General features: G+C 37.2%; 1 protein-coding gene across 1 annotated transcript; it reads right to left on the bottom strand.

The window, feature by feature from the left end:
* Window positions 1-8,128: 8,128 nt before the first annotated feature.
* Window positions 8,129-17,540, bottom strand: cfi (complement factor I). Its single transcript, XM_068308876.1, has 17 exons — window positions 17,333-17,540; window positions 16,521-16,687; window positions 15,819-15,972; window positions 15,537-15,600; window positions 15,250-15,421; window positions 14,619-14,818; window positions 13,223-13,324; window positions 13,035-13,157; window positions 12,784-12,822; window positions 12,657-12,677; window positions 11,871-12,013; window positions 11,176-11,279; window positions 10,721-10,825; window positions 9,835-10,010; window positions 9,420-9,521; window positions 9,179-9,327; window positions 8,129-8,442 (listed from the first exon to the last, which is right to left on the bottom strand). Exons 1-17 carry the CDS (start codon window positions 17,387-17,389, stop codon window positions 8,374-8,376), a joined length of 1,947 nt encoding a protein of 648 aa, XP_068164977.1. The 5' UTR covers window positions 17,390-17,540; the 3' UTR covers window positions 8,129-8,373.
* Between the last annotated feature and the right edge of the window lie 812 nt (window positions 17,541-18,352).

Genomic DNA, 18,352 nt, shown 5'->3' on the forward strand with positions numbered 1-18,352 from the left:
AGGAAAAGAAGTGAGTAGATGAAAAACCTGTGTTTATTTCCATGTTTAATGTGATGTTAGAACAGGTGGGAGAGTAACTCCTGAACTTAATATATTCATTTGGGAACTGGTTTTGTGTGAACATTGATTGAGTTTATTGTAGAAAATCAGACTTGAATTCATTTATCTTTCTCTCTTACGTCTGTGGAACAGGTGTGGTTTTATAAACAATAGTATGATTTTCAACTGCACCAAGGTGGACCCAACACCTTATGTTGACCTGTGCAAAAGCATATTATGCAAATATCCTCAACTAGATGGTTTCAAGTGTCCATTCCATGAGGCGTTTGCCAGGGCCTGCATAATGAATAGTGAAATACTGGGAGACTGGAGGTCAGATGTAAAATGTGGTAAGACTTTTCCCCTTCATCTTAGTGATGAGTCAAAACATATATAATGACAGAAATAACACAACCGGAAATGTGAATTAATAATGTTTGAAATAATATTTAAATCACAAATAATGTAAGCTGCAGATCTCTTTTTTTGGGAATTAATATTTTGGATTTATCAGCAGTTGAGGGAACTTCACTTGACTTACTTGAATTCTTTGTATGTTCATGACAGAAACACAATTAAAAACCATTCATGTCTACTTATAAATATAAAGGTAAGTGTAATCCCATAGGAAATTGTTGGTCCACCCTAGCACACACAGGTGGTTAGTCACATGCATATATATACAGTGGGTACAGGTCTGTAACAGGCACACAAGGGGCCTGCGGGTGATGGGGAGGTAGGGCGGTGGGCAGCTCCGTCATGGCATTCCCCAAATGATCAGCTTATAAAGGGGACTGTTCCTTGCTCAAGGGTGCCTTGACAGTCTTCGGGAGGTGAGCTGGAACCTAGTTCACACTGCAAAATTCTTTTTTTGTTCTGACGCGAGTCTTGAACCGAAAATCCTTTGGCCCAAAGACTTGGTGGACTGAGTTATTGCCGCCCCTAACAGGGGAACAGTGGAGTTCAACAGCAATCTTTCTGGTTCTTCAGAACATAATGTGTTCAAATCAAGGCCCAGGGGCCAAATGTGGCCCGCCACATCATTTTATGTTGCCTACCAGATCATAAAAGGTCTGACTGTTTAAGAATAAATAGGTCAAAAGTGTGACCAAAACTACATTTCCCACAAAGCAGTAATTAGGCCTGTTTTAACGTCGCCAAAACCATTTTGAACAAAGTTAATGTCTTGACTTGTTTTTGATGTTATTTTTCTTTATGCACTTGGATGGTTTAATTGTGGATCAATGGAGTCCTGCAGGTTTTTTTCGATAACCTGGAAATTAGAAGGATTAATGTCATAACAGAGATACAAACAAATATATATTTTCTGTGCAACTGTAATGTTTGTAACTTGAATAAGTAATAAATTCAGTGATATTTTTGACATGAAGGAGTAGTTAAATTTATTTTACATTAAATCAAGTTATATTTAGTTATATTTATAAGTAACATCTGGCAATTTGAGGATAGTCATTATGCTGGCCCTCGGTGAAAATGAGTTAGACACCCCTGCTTTAGAGTTTTCTTCGGAGTGATTTTTGGGATTGTTTTACCTAAATACTCTAATATTTTGTCTTTTGTGTCTGTCTATCTGTCAGATGCCCAAGATGTCTTCTGTCCAGATCAAGCCTGTGTTAGTAAAGAATTCTGCGGGAAAACAGACACTGGTAAAAGAGGTTGCAGATGTCGGGAGACAGGCAAAGAAATTATTCCTTTAGGTACGACACCTACGACACAACAAGTCTGACTTCTGATACTCAGAGGCTGGAGTTCTTAGTAAAGCTGTTGAATTCTCCTTACCAGAGTACATTCTAGATTTTAAAATCAGGTTTTCTTTCATCTATTATCTCCCTGAATGTAATGTTATTGCTCTATAACAATAAGTAATTTGGTTTCTACTTTCAGAGCAACTTCTAGTGAAAGCAAACATAATGTCAGGACAGCAGAGTTGACTGCTTTGACTTTCTCTGTGGTGTAAATATCTGTAGAGTCTCCTTGGTAACATGCATTATTTTAACTTGTCTGTGCTGCTGGATGTCTAGGTGATGATGTAACGTGTGATGACAAAACACACGCAGTTGAGGTCACTGTGGTCGGTTGTCTCCTGACTCAAAAGGGCTTTAACCTCAAAACAATACACCTCAACGATGACACCTGTCTTCCTAAGGTGGACAAAGAAACCAACAAGCTGACATTCAATTTCAATGCCTCAAAGCCCTGTGGAGCAGATATTGCTGTAAGTTTTTCTTAAACATCTTTTCTGTCAAAGGATATATATCTTCCAATTTTTTCTCCCAGGTTCTCTTTCTCCTCTATAGTTTTGGATCTTTCTTTGTGTCTGTCTTCAGCCTGATACCTTATTAAGTTAGTGTCTACCAAACCTGACATCGTATAGCTGAACTCTAAAACTTGAAAAGAACTCAACACAAAAATGTAGCTGAACAACTTGTGAATCCTTGTGATCTGGCAGCCTGATAAATTCAACAACCTGGTTGTGGCAAATACCATCAGGAACACAAACAAGTCTGACAAGGTCAGTTTCAAAGATCAAGTCTACGTTGAAATATCCTGCAAGTTCGCTAAGCCAGAGAAGCAGGTATCAGGCTTCAGAGTCATTGACAAGTGAGTGCTGGCTGTTCATATTCATCTGAACTCACTGTGAATCTTGTTAATGGGAAGTTTGGGTACTGGGGAGTTCATATGTGTAATGTGTGTGTGTGTGTGTGTGTGTGTGTGTGTGTGTGTGTGTGTGTGTGTGTGTGTGTGTGTGTGTGTGTGTGTGTGTGTGTGTGTGTGTGTGTGTGTGTGTGTGTGTGTGTGTGTGTGTGTGTGTGTATGTGTGTGTGTGTGTGTCTACAGCTCTCTTATACTGGACCTTAACGGTGGAGAATTTTCATACGAGTTGATTAAGAAGGCCTTCCTTGATGACGACTTCACAAAACCTGTGACAGAAGATACCAAAATCAGTCTTGGCCAGAAGATCTTTCTCTTGATAAATACTACAGGACTGAAAGATTTAGTCGCTGTGTTTATTGACTCTTGCTTCGCAACCGATAACGATTCAAGACTTGACCTAATCAAAGACGGGTGAGAAGAACTCAGGCTGTGTCAAGAGAAGTCAGAGATCAAAAGTTTGCATATTCTACACTGAAGATGAAGTATACATACTTGTGTACAAAATGACTGAGACAAAAGTAGAAGTATTTATCCAAATACAAGTTAACCATTCCTAAATGTATTCAAAGTATAAAAAGAAATTCTATCCTTTAAATGGACATTTTCATTGCCTGTAGTTGCTCAAATCTAACTGATCTTTATGTCATACTAGGAACTTGTATCATTGATATTAATACACATGAACATGTTAGTCAGGTAGGAAGGATAGATTCTAGTGTCTCCACAGTGTAAATCTTCAATTGATTACTTTCTTGTATTCTTTCCTTTTGTTGATATTTTTTTTACATTTCTGTTGTGTTTAACACAACTTATGCTTGTCCTACATCAAGTAAATTCCTTTGAGTTTTGGTCCTTCCAGTTTGAAACCAAGAAAAAGAAAACAATGCCACATAGTAGTTAACAAAGTAATGATTTCTTTTTGAAAATGTATCTTGGAAAAACGACACATAATTTTAAAATGTAGGAAAGAAAAAATAAAAGAGCGATAAACACGTAAAAAGACGGGTACCTGAAAACTGTAAAGTGCTATCATCCAGTGAGTGCATGTTTTTGTAAATTTGTACAAATTGTGTCTGTGTTTTAATATGATGTGTTTTCTTCTTTCTGTGCAGCTGTGCGGTCCCCAGTGATATTATGGTGGAAGTGGTAGGAAATGGACTGGGAACAAGCACCTATTTCTCCTTCAAAATGTTCCAGTTTTTTGGATCGTCTGATAAAGTTAACGTGTTTTGCCAAATCAAACTGTGTAAAAAAGATTGTGCCCCGGTAAACTTCTGAAATACACCACACCTTCACTTCATTTACAACTCATTTCTTCACCTTCCTGTCACTTATATCTTATTCAGTTCATTAAAAAAATATGAAACACCCCCCATGATTTCATTAGAATGCAGTTAGATCAATTTAGAGATGCCTGCTGCCAAATTCCTACCTTTTCCTGTTATGACTTTCTGATTTTTGCTGAATCGCAAAAAGGTTTAATGATCTCAAAGAATGGCGGCAGTCATCAGCCAATCAGAATATCACTATCACTGTCACGATCCGACTTAAACAGGGTTCCAGTATGAATCATGTTGATACTCAAATTGAAGGACACTGACACAGGACCAGTTTTGATCTCCCGGGGCCTTGACGTCATCTCTGTCTTTGCCTTTCAGAATTGTAAGACTCGGACACGTCGATCTAACAGAATGACATTTTTTAATGAAGACCCACCCATCATGTCAATGGTCTGGAACAAATAGGTGAGTCAGTCTGGTGACTGGTGATGTCAAGCAAAAGAGATAAAATCCAGCTGCAAAAACACCATTGCTCTTTTTGTTGGTTAAAGGTCACATGTTTTAATGCTGCCGTAGTTTCGTTGCCCTCTGAAACAAAGACAAAACAATGTCATCATTAGTTATTATTACCGCTGCATGAAAGAACAACGATGGGCAACAAAAGCATCATTGTGGACTCAGCTAGAGACAGAAGCAGATGTACAGCCTCCAAACCAATAGTCAGAAGAAGAAGAATTTGCTCTTTATCTTCCATCTGTTGTAGGTCAGCAGTAGGAAGGTAGGAACACCTTCTGACCTCAGTTATTCCGATGCATTCAAATACTTTCAAATCAGTTTAGGAAGATTTTAAAAATGTTTAAAGGAAGGAATTCTATAATGAAAATCAGAGTTTGACAATGAGGACAAGAGTGTCTTTTTTCTTCAAGGTTTAGACTCATCAGAATGGCACAAACATGGTGAATTCAGTCTTGATTCAACTATGGAGAAAAGACATCATTAACACTTTGCTCTGGTTGTCTTGTCAGGTTGTGAACGTGCTGGCTCGGACTGATTGAAAGGCTTTCCTCCTGCGCAATGATTCCTGACTTTAGATTTGTCCACTCCAAGACTTGATTGTGTTAATTCCACCTTGAGAACAACAACCTCAAAGAAAAAGTTCAGTACATTGTGAGCAATTAGAAAACATCTTAGGTATACATTTAATTACATTTTTTAATTTAATACACTGTTATAATTCCCGAAGGGAAATTAAGAATGCACACTCTAGTTTTTGTTAGTCAATCACACACATGCATATTAGAGTGTACATGCCCCCCTGGGGCGGCAGTGGCTCAGCGGTAGACCAGATGTCTTGAAGACAGATCGCCCAGCCATCGGTGGATCAATTCCTGCTCCCGCCAGAACATCTCCGAAGTGTGAGCTGACAGTGGGAGGTGTCAACTCACCTCCCAGCCACTGCCGAGGCGCCCTTGAGCAAGGCGCCGTCCCCCCTACAAGCTGCTCTATTGGGGCTGCCCGTCACTCTGCCTCCCAATGTACAGCTTGATGTTGTGTGCTGTCGTGTATGTACTAACTGCATGCTTACAGGCCCCCTTGTGTGCTGTGGTTGTTTCAGGGGCCTGTACATACTGACTGTGTAAAACTAACACAAAAAAATGTACACCTGAGTGACAAATGTAATTTCCCCCAAGTATACCTTCTTCTTCTGTAATACACACAACCACTCAAAGGGGGCCTGTAAGCATGCAGTGGGAGGTAGAGTGGCAGGCAGCCCCTTTGTGGTGCACCCAAAAGAGCAGCTTATGAGGTTAACAGCACCTTGCTCAAGGACGCTTCGGCAGTGCTACGGAGGTAAGCTGACACCTCCCACTGTTTTTGGGCAGGAGCGGGAATCGAAACGCCGATCTTGGAACCCGCCCTACCGCCCACTCTAACACTGAGCTACTGCCGCCCAAAAACGTTGGGCGGTAGTGGTGTCCAAGCATGTCACTCAAATTGGATGCTCCCCTACAAGTGTGCAGTTGAAAATCATAACAGTTCTCCAAAAAGCATCAGAAAACCACACATACAGAAAGGTTTAAATTAAAATAAACACTAAAAATAGTCAAACTTCATTAAATGATGCAACTTTAACACGAGACACAGTCACATGACCAAAATCAGACAAGCCATTAGATTAGCAGGAATTAACATTTATACTTGTGATTCCACCTTTTTGTCTACATAAGAAATGGTACAAAAACATTATGGAAATATATACAGTGAATGCAAGAGTGTTTGGAAAAACTTAAGTTAAACATGCTGGTGATTCTGTGGTCTCTTTCTAATGACAATAATCATTTAGTTCTTATTCAGGATTTAATGATTATCAGTCATTCATTCTGAGCGCACACTGGAGGTATTCAGGCTTGTGTGTGGAGGACTTCGCTGTTCTATGGGGAACAAGGTCTATATTGAAATCCTCTTTTTCTAAGGAGACATTAAACTGTACTCCATAACTTAACTTTAGAATACTGTATATTGACTGGACTGACACAGATTCCAGTTTCAGTCAGACTTCTGGGGTGCTCTCTCTGTATGCAATCATTGTACTGGTAAGGTAAACCAAAGGTCTGCATGGAGCTAATGACAAACACAAAAGGGAAAATCTGGAGCTGGGAAAAGCTATTAGCAAACAGATGTCACCCATTCCAACCCACCACATGAGGAACACCAACCTTTAGCAAAAATTGTGAATTATTTTTTATCTGTAACTTTGCCTTACTCAGTAATTAATGTAAAGAAGTTAATGATGGAAAATTATCCTCTCGGCTTAATTAATTTATCTACTTCTAATTTTGAAACACTGGATCCTGCTGTCTCCCTTGGAGTGACTGACAGCTTTTGTAATTCAGATCTGCTTACAGGGAGACTCTTTTATATAAATATAAGTTGATCTAAAAAAAAAAAAGCCTTTATAAGACCTTGTCTATGTGATTTCTATGATTTTTAATTTCATTGTTACTGTCGCTATCAATTCATAACAAAAAGAATAAAAAAATAAAATAAAATGATTATGGGGAAAATCAGATCTCAGTTTGGTTCACTTTCTCTCTTTTTTGAAAATTTAAGCTGCTCTATCACAACCTCACAAATTAATATTTCATCACTTAATCACATCATTGTGAGCACTGTAGCCTGTTTTTGAGATAATGATGAATATATAACATGTGGTTGCTGTGTGTCACTGCTGTCAGGTCCCACTCAAACATGTACAAAACATTTAATATGTAATCCTTGTACTTTATATGATAAATGGTAACAGAAATGATCTGGAATAGCATAAAATATTTTCGTACTGTTGAAAAGGTGCATTTTGTTGAAGTTACGGAACAGAAGATGCTATCAGATTATCAACACACTTATCAAAAATGTGGAGTTTTTGAAAGGTTGAAGAAGAATGACACACTACTGGTTCTGGTGCCTGAAGAAAATGACTGGCATTGATGTTCGAGTAAATTTCCAGACAAAGTAGCCCCTACTACCACCCTACCCTGAACTGGTTACTCCACATAATCATTGGCCAGAATGTTATCAGAGATATTGAGTGTCTTTCTATGTCTGGTCCTGGGAAGCCCAGATATGGGCAAAAGTAAGCTGAAATTGGTTTCAAAATCCTGCACAGGATGCACAGGATGGTGATAGAAAATGAAAGTGTGAGTGAAAAAGAAGTACTCTTTATCTTCTTTGTGACTGTTTCACTCATGAAACATGCATGTGTGAGTGTACAGACCCCTGAAACATACACTCAAGCGGCCTATAGGCATGCAAAATATATGCAATGGGAGGCAGTGACGGGCAGCTCTTTTGTGGTGCACCCTAATTGAGTGCTCTTGAGTGCACTATCGGGAGAGACAGGAGCCGCTGCATGTGCATGCGCCGCCATCCTTAGCACACAAAAAAAAAAGTTCATGTGGCCTATTTTATATGTAGCTGCATCATGATGGTCAGTGACTGAAGGTTGTACCAGTTTACTCACCAGTAATTGCCTTATTCAATACTGAATTTCACTAGAACTAACTTATTTAAAGAACAAAAACAATCTTGCTATTTATTTTTGATGTGTATTTTTGAATTTAAAAAAATTCAAAACATTTCTGTTACATATTTAATGAAAAAACAACAACATATTTATTCTGCATTGCATATTAAATTGTATTTTATTGACACTTCCGCAGACCTAAATGGCCTTATTTACTTGTTGCAGCCATGGAAAATGGTAACCATGTTTTCATGACCTTTTATTGAAAAAAGAAAATATTTTAACAGTACGCAATGGTAAAACAAGAAATATGCTGTTCATAATATGTTATCGTTGGATTTGCGTGTGTTGGAAGTATCAGGTGTTGAACTTGGTAACGGCAGTCCACCCCGTATGAATTCTGATCCATTCAAAGTAATGAGCGACCTGTCAAACAGAGGATGAATAAAAATAAAATATTAATTCTTTGACATCATTTGTGATACAAATTTTTAAACATATGTTAGTAAAATTTTACAAAACTACTGTGTACTCATGAACTTTGGTGGGAGTTTGCTTTTTCAGATCTGCATGAAAGGGCCACATCTGGGATTGAGGTTTTGTTTTTGTTTTTTTAACATTGCGATGAGCTTTGCTGAGGGATGTAATGTTTTTGCTGGATTGTCTGCTGAGTTAAATAAAAAATAACACTTTTTTTCTATCTTTTTCTATCTTTTTCTATTAGTTCATAATTTTTTACAAGCCTGTAAATTTAAATGGGGAAAATTTGTTTGAGTTACAAGTTGTTTGACTCAGTCACGGAACAAATTAAACTTGTATCTCTAGGTACTACTGTACTGTCTTCAACATTGTTATTTTGACATCACATGTAAGTCTTATTCAACTGATTGTGGGAGCTTGTTAATCAGTTGACAAGCTGCGTTAATGTTACGCTGTTTGTGGCACAATAGGAACTATAGTGGTCGGATATACAGGTAGCAGTGCATGGTTGTTTGTATCTATGAATGTTAGTAATATCAAATTTTCGGATTTTGAGGGCTACCTTTATTGTATGTCATCTTACTGTGCAAAAAATTACGTCTTGAGGATGAGGTTATCTTTTCATTGCCATTTGTTTGTTTTCTTGTTGGTTATATTGCGCAATATCTAAATAAAATCTCACCTTTGTGTAAACTCCAGGGAAGCCTGAATGGCCACACCTTTCTCCCCAGCTTACAATGCCCCACAGATAGGAAACACCAACTTCATCTTTACAAACCAGAGGACCTCCACTGTCCCCCTGACAGGAGTCAACGTTACCATCAAGATCACCTGCACATGCACAGAAATTAGCCCTGCACAATGTCTACAAAGTAGCATATTTGTCTGAATAATAAATTATGGAACTCTCATTTCACACTCACCTGCACACAGCATGCCTGGTTTGAAGCGGTCTTTGTAGAATCTCTCACAGTCAGTAATGAGAGAAACATTGGCCCAGCGCAGCACCCTACTTGCTTTTCCCTCTACAAAGAGCCATCAAAATTGAGATATAATGCACATTTCACTGATAAGTGACTGATTTAATTTCTCTCTATTCAGGTTTATTGACCCATTGCATATTTTGTGTGCTGGTGTCAGATTACAATCTCCATTTTGAGTGACAAAATTCAATTCCATTCAATTCAATTCAATTAAAAAAACTATGTCATGAAAAAAAAGGTCATATCTATAGTGCAATTTATAGTATTTCAAGTCACAAATGAATGAATCATTTTGCAATATGAATTATTTGAAGATTGGACAAAGTCAAAATTAATAGGAATGCAAAGCACTTACCTAAGGTTCGTCCCCATCCAGAGATGGTGCAGGTATGATTAGGTTGAAAAATTTGAGATGACCAGGGAACACAGATGGCGCTTACAGCTGGGTTGTCGTGCAAACATTTGTCCGTGTATGGAAGATTCTCTAGCTGTACAAGAGCGATGTCATTCTCATAGGTGACAGGGTTGTAACTGAAGTATATTCAAAAACATACATGCACATAAACATTTCTAATACTAATACTAATCAACAGTCAGTCAACACTAGCTTCCATAAATAGAGATACACATTTATATATACAAACACAGACACATGCAGACAGACTATGGTTTTAACATTTAAATTTAATTTCATCATGTCAAAGTCTCATTTTGACATGTCAAGCTCCTTATTTAAGATATCTATGCAACAATAAATTACATTTCACTTTGGTAAAAGAGTTACAGGTATCATTATTATTTTCATAATACCTGTATAATATCTGTAAACACACACACACACACACACACACACACACACACACACACACACACACACACACACACACACACACACACCACTTACAGTTAATGTCACTTACAATGAAATTTAATGCCAACTTCACAGCCATACTTACATACATACATACATGATTTAAAAGAGAAACGTGTGAATTTTATGCAATATAAAATAGTTATTAACTAGGTACAAGAACTTTATTTCCAACACTTGTCTCTCTGTTTACACATATATATGTAGTAAATACACATACGGTATATAGTATATGTATGTATGTATGTATGTATGTATGTATGTATGTATGTATGTATGTATGTATGTATGTATGTATGTATGTATGTATGTATGTATGTATGTATGTATGTATGTTCATGCAGTCAGACAAACAGACAAGGACACATACTTGGGGTGAATGAAAATATCTTTAACAGGAACAATGTCGGTTGTGGACTGAGCTGTTCTCCTTTTCCAGAGTGAAAATTTCACCAAGAACGCAGAGGGATTGGGCCTGTTAAAGGGACACGATGAAAGACATGCATTCTGTCTGCAGCCATTATATTGAAAATCATAACATTGTGGATTTCGGAAATTTTTTTCAGATTGCGCAGCAAAACAAGATATCAAGACACTACAAAGACTTAAAAGAGGTCAATTTAAATCACTGACTTCAAAACCAGGTATGTATTTTTGGGAAACGGAACAATTATGAGAGCACTGATAAATTCTTGTTATTTTAAACAGCTTTTTGAAAGGAAATATGTTAAGGTCAAAAAGATCATCATAACAAAAACATTCAAGTGAATAATTCTGCTTCACACTCAGAGTACTACACTAAGATTTACTTGCCCTTAAACCAACCTGACACAGTGAGCAGCTGTAATGACCCAGCATCCTCCGATATAAGCTCCTCCACAATCAATTCTCATGTTTTCTTGCAAAGCAACCTGCCACTGGATCTGAGTCTGCAGAACAGTAATACTTTTCAGAAACCATGAAAGCTGCTAGTATCTGTCTTTTATATATGTATGAATATCTATTAATCTATTAACAGCCACTTTAAAAGATTGTGGTAAACAATTTGTTAGTAAGGACTTGTTAATTATTGTAAGTATGGGATTATTTACTGATTTTATACCTCTTTCAGAAATGTAGTCAGAATTTTTTTCCAGGAGATTGGTAGTTGGTTTAGCAGTGGGGACTAGGGAATTTAAATTGGAGATTTGCTTTTGCTGAAAACACTCCAGATAACTGTTAGTTTTAACTGATTACTCTGCTATGGGGCTAACAAACGGCAGTGTGTGATGGATCTTATCCCTAAGCATTGTTATTTTATTCTCAAAGAAAGTGCTAAATGGAATGGCTCAATACAGTTGAGTTTCTTGGCCCGACAGTGGATTAGGGGTGTATCCCACCTCTCAACCGTAGCCAGCTGGGATAGGCTTTGACCCGCAAGGTGGAACAGCGACTGAAGACATTGTGATTATGGATGGATGGATTGACAACTTTAAATGGTATACTGCACAGGCAGAAAATCAGTTATGTTTTTTACTGACCGGTTTTGCTGTGGCTCCCCCCACCACTCTCTTGACTCGGTGACCGATTCCTCGCTCCTCCATTTCTTCGTTGTCCACTGTGGTCATATTGGGGATTCCACAGAACAATTTGGATTCCAAATGAAACCTGCTGATAATTGTTTCTAGACAAGAAAACAGAAAACAAAAAGTAAAACTTGTTTCTAGATTATTTTAAATTTAAAATCTAGCTGTCATGTGAATTCGGACATGATTGATGACTTGGATCCAGTGCCCTTCTTCTTTGTAACCCTTGTTTTTGAGCGTCCCTCACTTTTTGATGCATTCTTCAAAACAGTTATGAAGGGTTCAGGATGGAATCATTTGTCTAGGAAGCAGGAGGTCATTTACCACAAGATTTCGGTCATTACTCAGATAGAAACTGTTTTCTCTTTCACACACATTCGTCTGGTCTTATCACTGCTGGTCTGCTGACTAAAAACCTCCTCTCGGAGTTCATTTTTAAATCAACACTCGTATTTGTTTGGCAAAGTTTTTTACGCCAAATGCCCTTCTTGTTTCATTTCTCGATTTATCTTTGCATGAGACATTGTCACAGGATTATTGTTATATTATAAATAGTCCACTGGAACATTTTTTCAAGAACAGAACAGAATCCAATTTACAATGGCTAACTGGCCAAAGGATAGTATTAAGCATTATGATTCCTCCTCATTGGAACTACTGAAACACAATATGAAGACAATGATGCACTACCAGTTATGATACTCCTACTGTATACTGCAAGTGTCAGTTTAAGCCAATTACCTTGTTTGGGAGAGATGTACTCTGAAAGAAAGCAAAGACACAAGTGTCATAACGCAGCATCCCCTCCATACGGAAGTCTCCTACGAAGGGTTTAGTCCACTTCAATACACTTCACTTCTAGACATACCTGTGTTTTTGAGTAAAGGGTGCACCGCCATTTCTTCAGCTAGAAAATTGACATAGAAAATCAAAATCATGCTGGAGCAATGTCCCAATCATTAAATGTCACTGCATCACTGTTTAAATTTGACAACTATCAGATCATTCCTACACTGGGTGTGATGCCCTGAAGGTGGTCTGTTCAAAGGACTGGTGTTTTCCAATATACAGAATAGAAGTCCTGAATAACGTTTATTAATATTAAAATGTGTATCTCACTGTTGTGCTTAATGTATGTCAATGACTCATCCTCTCCATCCAGACAGTCGATCTGTTGATCACCAAGTGCTTCTTGAGGTACACACACACCAGTCTTGCAGTGGAAGGCACCGTTTCTGCAATCTAACAAAGACTGTTAAGATACTAAATACAAGATTATCAAATTAATTAAAGTATGTTTTGTTTACTTTTGCAGCACATCTCATCACTACGATCTCCACAGTCGTCAATTCCGTCACAAGTCTGGTTCAGAAACAAACACTTGCTGTTTGCGCATTGGAAGTGACACTCTGAAACACAGAGACAAATCATGTCACCATAGCGGAAATAACAAAATGTCCGCTGTACATTATGAAGGGTTTTGTGCAATTCATTGATGCATGATGAAATATAATATGGAATACAAAATATATATCATACATTTATTTTGGCCGAGTTAGCACTGCGTGGGTTCATTTATGACACCAATGAAAGAGTTTGACTGTAAACAGCTAGATAAGTGGATGATTATTTAACTTTTTTTTTAATTGACTTGAAAGCTTCTATTGTACGACAGCTGTTTATGTCATCTGTTGTAGAATTACGATGGGTAGTCACCTTCAGAGAGAATAATGATTGCCCAGAGGCATTATTGTGAAAGGAGATTGTCATTCATCCAACTCATGGTAACCCTTGACAAAGGAATCTTAAACAACTGGATTTCAGTTTAGGATACAACCTTCAAGAACCTACAAAGACAGCTTTCTGTTGGATTGTACTTTTAACCATTTTAAAGTGAACCAAGTTACATGAAGATTGAGCCTCACCCTCTATAATTTTATATGCTACACACTGGTTAGGGAAGTGACTAAGTTTCAAAGCTCAGAACATGAAGTGTTTATCCAACATTGATGATGTTTAATTGACTTTTTATATAAAGGATTAAAGTTTTTTTTTTATCTTTTAATTTTTCAAAATATTTTTATTTTACTTTAGAGAGGTTGAGTCATTAACTTCAGGTGTCTTGTTGCCCGCTTTTAGAGGAAAGGTTGAGGATATCAAGAAAGAATAGATCACATTCCTGTCTTTACTGTATAACCTGCTAAGAACAGTAAGTGATCCATCAGTCAGATTTTATCATTTGCAGAAGACAAGGAAACCCTCCATCATCAGTTCAGGGAAAAATTACAGCTCTTGCCATAGATGTTGTATAAAGCAGTCCCCTCTTTCCCCATCTCATGCCCGCCCACCATTGCTTTGGATTCTATTGAAAACACTGAATTGTATTTTCCAGCTTCTACTGGAAACACCTGAGATTTGTTCCCTGTGACTCCTCAGTCTAAGTTTGGCCACCATTAGTTTACTAGTAATAAAATGCCTTTTAATTTTTCACAGTCTGTGTCTACATAATGGTTCATTGTTGGTAATGGCAACACTTACTTTTTGATAAGGATGTTTCTTGATTTTGGTCCATAGATATTGATGGACGAGATTTGGACGCACATCAGATTTGTTTGCTAAATTTTCCTTTGTGTTGAGCAGAATTCAGTGGTGCTCAAAGATTAGAAGACCACAATCAACAAACCATGTACAGTACTCACTAACCTTTTGGTGCTGTCGATTCTTCATAGCAGTTTACTGTGGCAACCTTCCTTCTGCCGATTTTGACCTTGTCATGGATTACACATTCAGCAAGGGAATTTTCATAACCTTGGCAGCGAATGCTAACACAATTGCTTGGGAGACTCATGTCACTATCAGCCTTGCGGGACTGGTAACTCATGAAGCCAGTAGTCTTTGCACCTCTGTAAGGACAAATATAAAGCACATTGTACATTAATCACAAAAATGACAACTACACTTGTTATGAAAATATTTTCATAAATTTGTATGAATGCCGTGGAAAAAGGTTCAATTCTTTGCCTCTTTAATTAATATTTCCTGAAAAATCACACATAAGGATTATTTCATATTTAACTTTTATTTATATTGAAATGCTATAATTAAAACTCATATCGGCTGACCTTTGGGTAACCCAACCCTCTGATCTAATTTCCACAACACTGTTGTGTTATCATAAAAAAGTGTAATAATAGGCTCTTGATCATTTATAGAAAGCAAGCCCTTCATGAAAGGAGTTAAATAATTAGTTACATAAAATTAATAATTTCAATAATAACTAAACAGGACATAGACAGAAATTTCAAGCATTATAGTTAACTAGATCTCTTCTCACAGTGGCTTCTTATGCTCCTTGCAAGCCACATTAGCAGATGCCATGTTCCAGGTACTCCAACACACCAGTAACATCTCTCCACCAGTAGTCCCATTAGTTCTTTCTTCTGGAAGGAAGACGCTCACCAATCCTGTGACTGGGTCAATTACACTTTCAAACCTTTGAGGGCTTGCTGCAGTGAAAGATATGGATTAAGGTAGGATTAACTTTAAAAATACAAAAATTATCAAAGTAGTTTATTATACTCAAAGTATTGGAAGGTATTGCATATATCTGTGAAAACAAACCATCACAATTTTTCCCAAAGTGGGACATGAAGGGATTCCTGGTCCGGCATGAAATAGCCATTGCCTGGAATACAAATCATTGTGCATGAAAATTTCAAAAATGTAGCGAGGTCTTAACGTATTACTTAAATTATGAGTCAGCATGTGACACAGATGGACTCCATACTTTAACAAGGTGTGAGGGGTAGACATGGAGCCAAAAAAAAGGATTTGTGATTGTTTGTGATTTCTATAACTAGTTATAGTTCAACCTGTTGATAGCCATCATTTTACATGAGTTACCTGGCAGTAGGAGTTGTACTGTCTGTTGTTCACTGCACACACTGCTGTTGTGTTCTTAGTTGGACACTGATAGGGCGGTTTACAGGAACAATGTTTATCAATGCAACGCTCCCATGGTGGACAAAATACAAGGTCGCACGATGCTCGCGTGTACCTGAAAAAATGGAAAATAGATTGGATTTTATCAACATAAATCAATCTCACTGATTATCACATTAAGCAAAGAAAATACACTACAATGAGTTTTAGAGGCTGTGAACATTAGACTACAATCTTTGGGTCAAACGAGGAACTTTCTTCATGTTGTATGCTTGGGCATGACCTTACATCTCTTCACATCACATATTAAACAATATCAAGTGAAGAAAACGTCGACTGTATAAGTACAAACATTATCAACATTTGCAAAAGGTGACATAAAAAGAAATCCTCGAGAATGAGATATACAACACTACAGAAACCTAAACCTGTAGAGTAATCTTAGTCTTTGTTGTTAGATTGTAGGGGACAGAGACCAACTCAGTTATGACACGATTCAGCTTTTAGATTCAGTGTTTTAGTAAGTTTCAGTGTAAGCTAGAGTGGAGCAACACTGACTACATTCCTACTGCTGAGAAATGACAGCACAAAATAATAAAATTTATAAAGATGTATTTATAAATAGACATTAAAAAAAGCACGCCAAATACAAAATACACTTACTTCTTGTTCAGACAGTCCTTTGAACCCAAAAACTCATCTTCCTCAATTAGATCAGGGGTTGTGGGGTTCACACTATTTACCAGAGGGATGGATGCGTGTGTTGGGGGTTGGGTTTTTAACCCTGGGTCCTGCAGCTCTGTAAATGATTGACTCCCATAATCTGAGTTCTGGTGAATTGAAAGACAGTTCATTTAAAAATCAAGAGAACTGAATATGTCAGACGACACAATTTGCATCTCCACAAGTTCAGTCAAACAGTTCCACCAATACTGTCACTTAAGGAATGAAGTTTCAGATCCACTCAATGTATTTACGTGTCCTGGGAAATCGTATGATCTTTTAAACTCCCAGTGAAAAAATTGTAAATTTTGTAAATTTTCAATAAAGATGGATAGTTAGGTGTGTGTGCACGAGTGAATTAAGTTTCATGTGATATGATGGTAAATTTTCCCAGTCCTGGAGCTGAGAAAATGCAGTATGTTGTACTGTTAGTGATCGCCAAGTGTTGTATAGTGTACTACTGTTCAAGTATTATATGTTGTTGTAAAACAACATAGTTACATTATACTGTATATAGAAGTAGTAAAATACATGTATGTGATGTATAAAATAAGCAAAGCTAATGTATAAATTAGCTTTTATCAATGTGATTCTCAACTCCAAAACAACATCATGCTTACCTTTATTGAGTACTAGTAAAGATTGAATAGAAATTGTTAAAAAATACATTTAATGAAGTAAGACCACCCAGAAACAGCATAATAAAGTCCAATAATTATTTTTGATTAAAAAGACAACATGAGTTAACTTACAGTTTCAGCTTGAATGAAGAGAAGAAACAAGAAAAGAGAAACTCCAACTGTTCTCATTCTGATAAACAGACTAACCTCCTCCACAGCACAACTTCGTAACAAAACCTTTTCTCTTTTTTATACATAAATGTGGACAAAATAATGAGACGATGAGACAGCTTTTGCACTGACAAATCAGTTGTAGATAGAGATATTCTTGCTTTTAAGGGGACGACAGACTGATATCTTGTCTCTCAGCTGATGATGCCACCAGTCAATCATTAGCTTGACTTGTCAATATGGACACAAACAGTACAGTCTGCACTGTGATTCAGCTGAATTGTCATTTCACACAACAACCAAAAAAGTGTAGAGTGACTGGGATTTGGGGAAAACCTATAAAAACAGTAATTACGCAAAAACAAATATGTAGGTGGAACAGTAACTCAGTTTTGAAGGTCGTGGTTAAAAACCTTTGAGTTTATTGTTCAGGGAAATGATTCTTTTATCTCCAAATTCAAAACCTACAAACTAGCTTGGTCCTACCTATCTATCTATCTCCATCCATCCATCCATCCAACCCATCCGATTATGAAATTTGTTTGGTTTCACCATACCTACTTTTGTTTGTAGTGGGAGTGAAATATTTGTATTGGAGTTCTAGGACTGTGTGTATGGGAAATGATCACAGCGCTCAGCCCTCCCTTCCACTCTCTTTTCTACCACCCCCCCCTCCCCAAAGTGGGGCCATACCAAATAGATAAAGTGGCCCAGTGCTCCTCAGCAGTAGGCTTTGTGAATATAATTTTCCCTCGGGGATTAATAACTACATCACCTTATTTTGTCTTTGCAGACATTGATATTTATGCAGACTTTAAGAGTTAAATAATGCATAATAAGTATATTAATCTTTTATTTTCAAGTATTGTTGTGCAGGTATCCAGCTACAAAATTATACTTTAAATTATTTCATCATTATGTGAAAAAACTATAGGTCATCAAATACCAGGCCATTAATTCAGATGCAAATATGGTTATGAT

Source organism: Antennarius striatus, chromosome 23 (assembly GCF_040054535.1).
Source record: "Antennarius striatus isolate MH-2024 chromosome 23, ASM4005453v1, whole genome shotgun sequence".
NCBI classification, from domain to species: Eukaryota; Metazoa; Chordata; class Actinopteri; order Lophiiformes; family Antennariidae; genus Antennarius; species Antennarius striatus.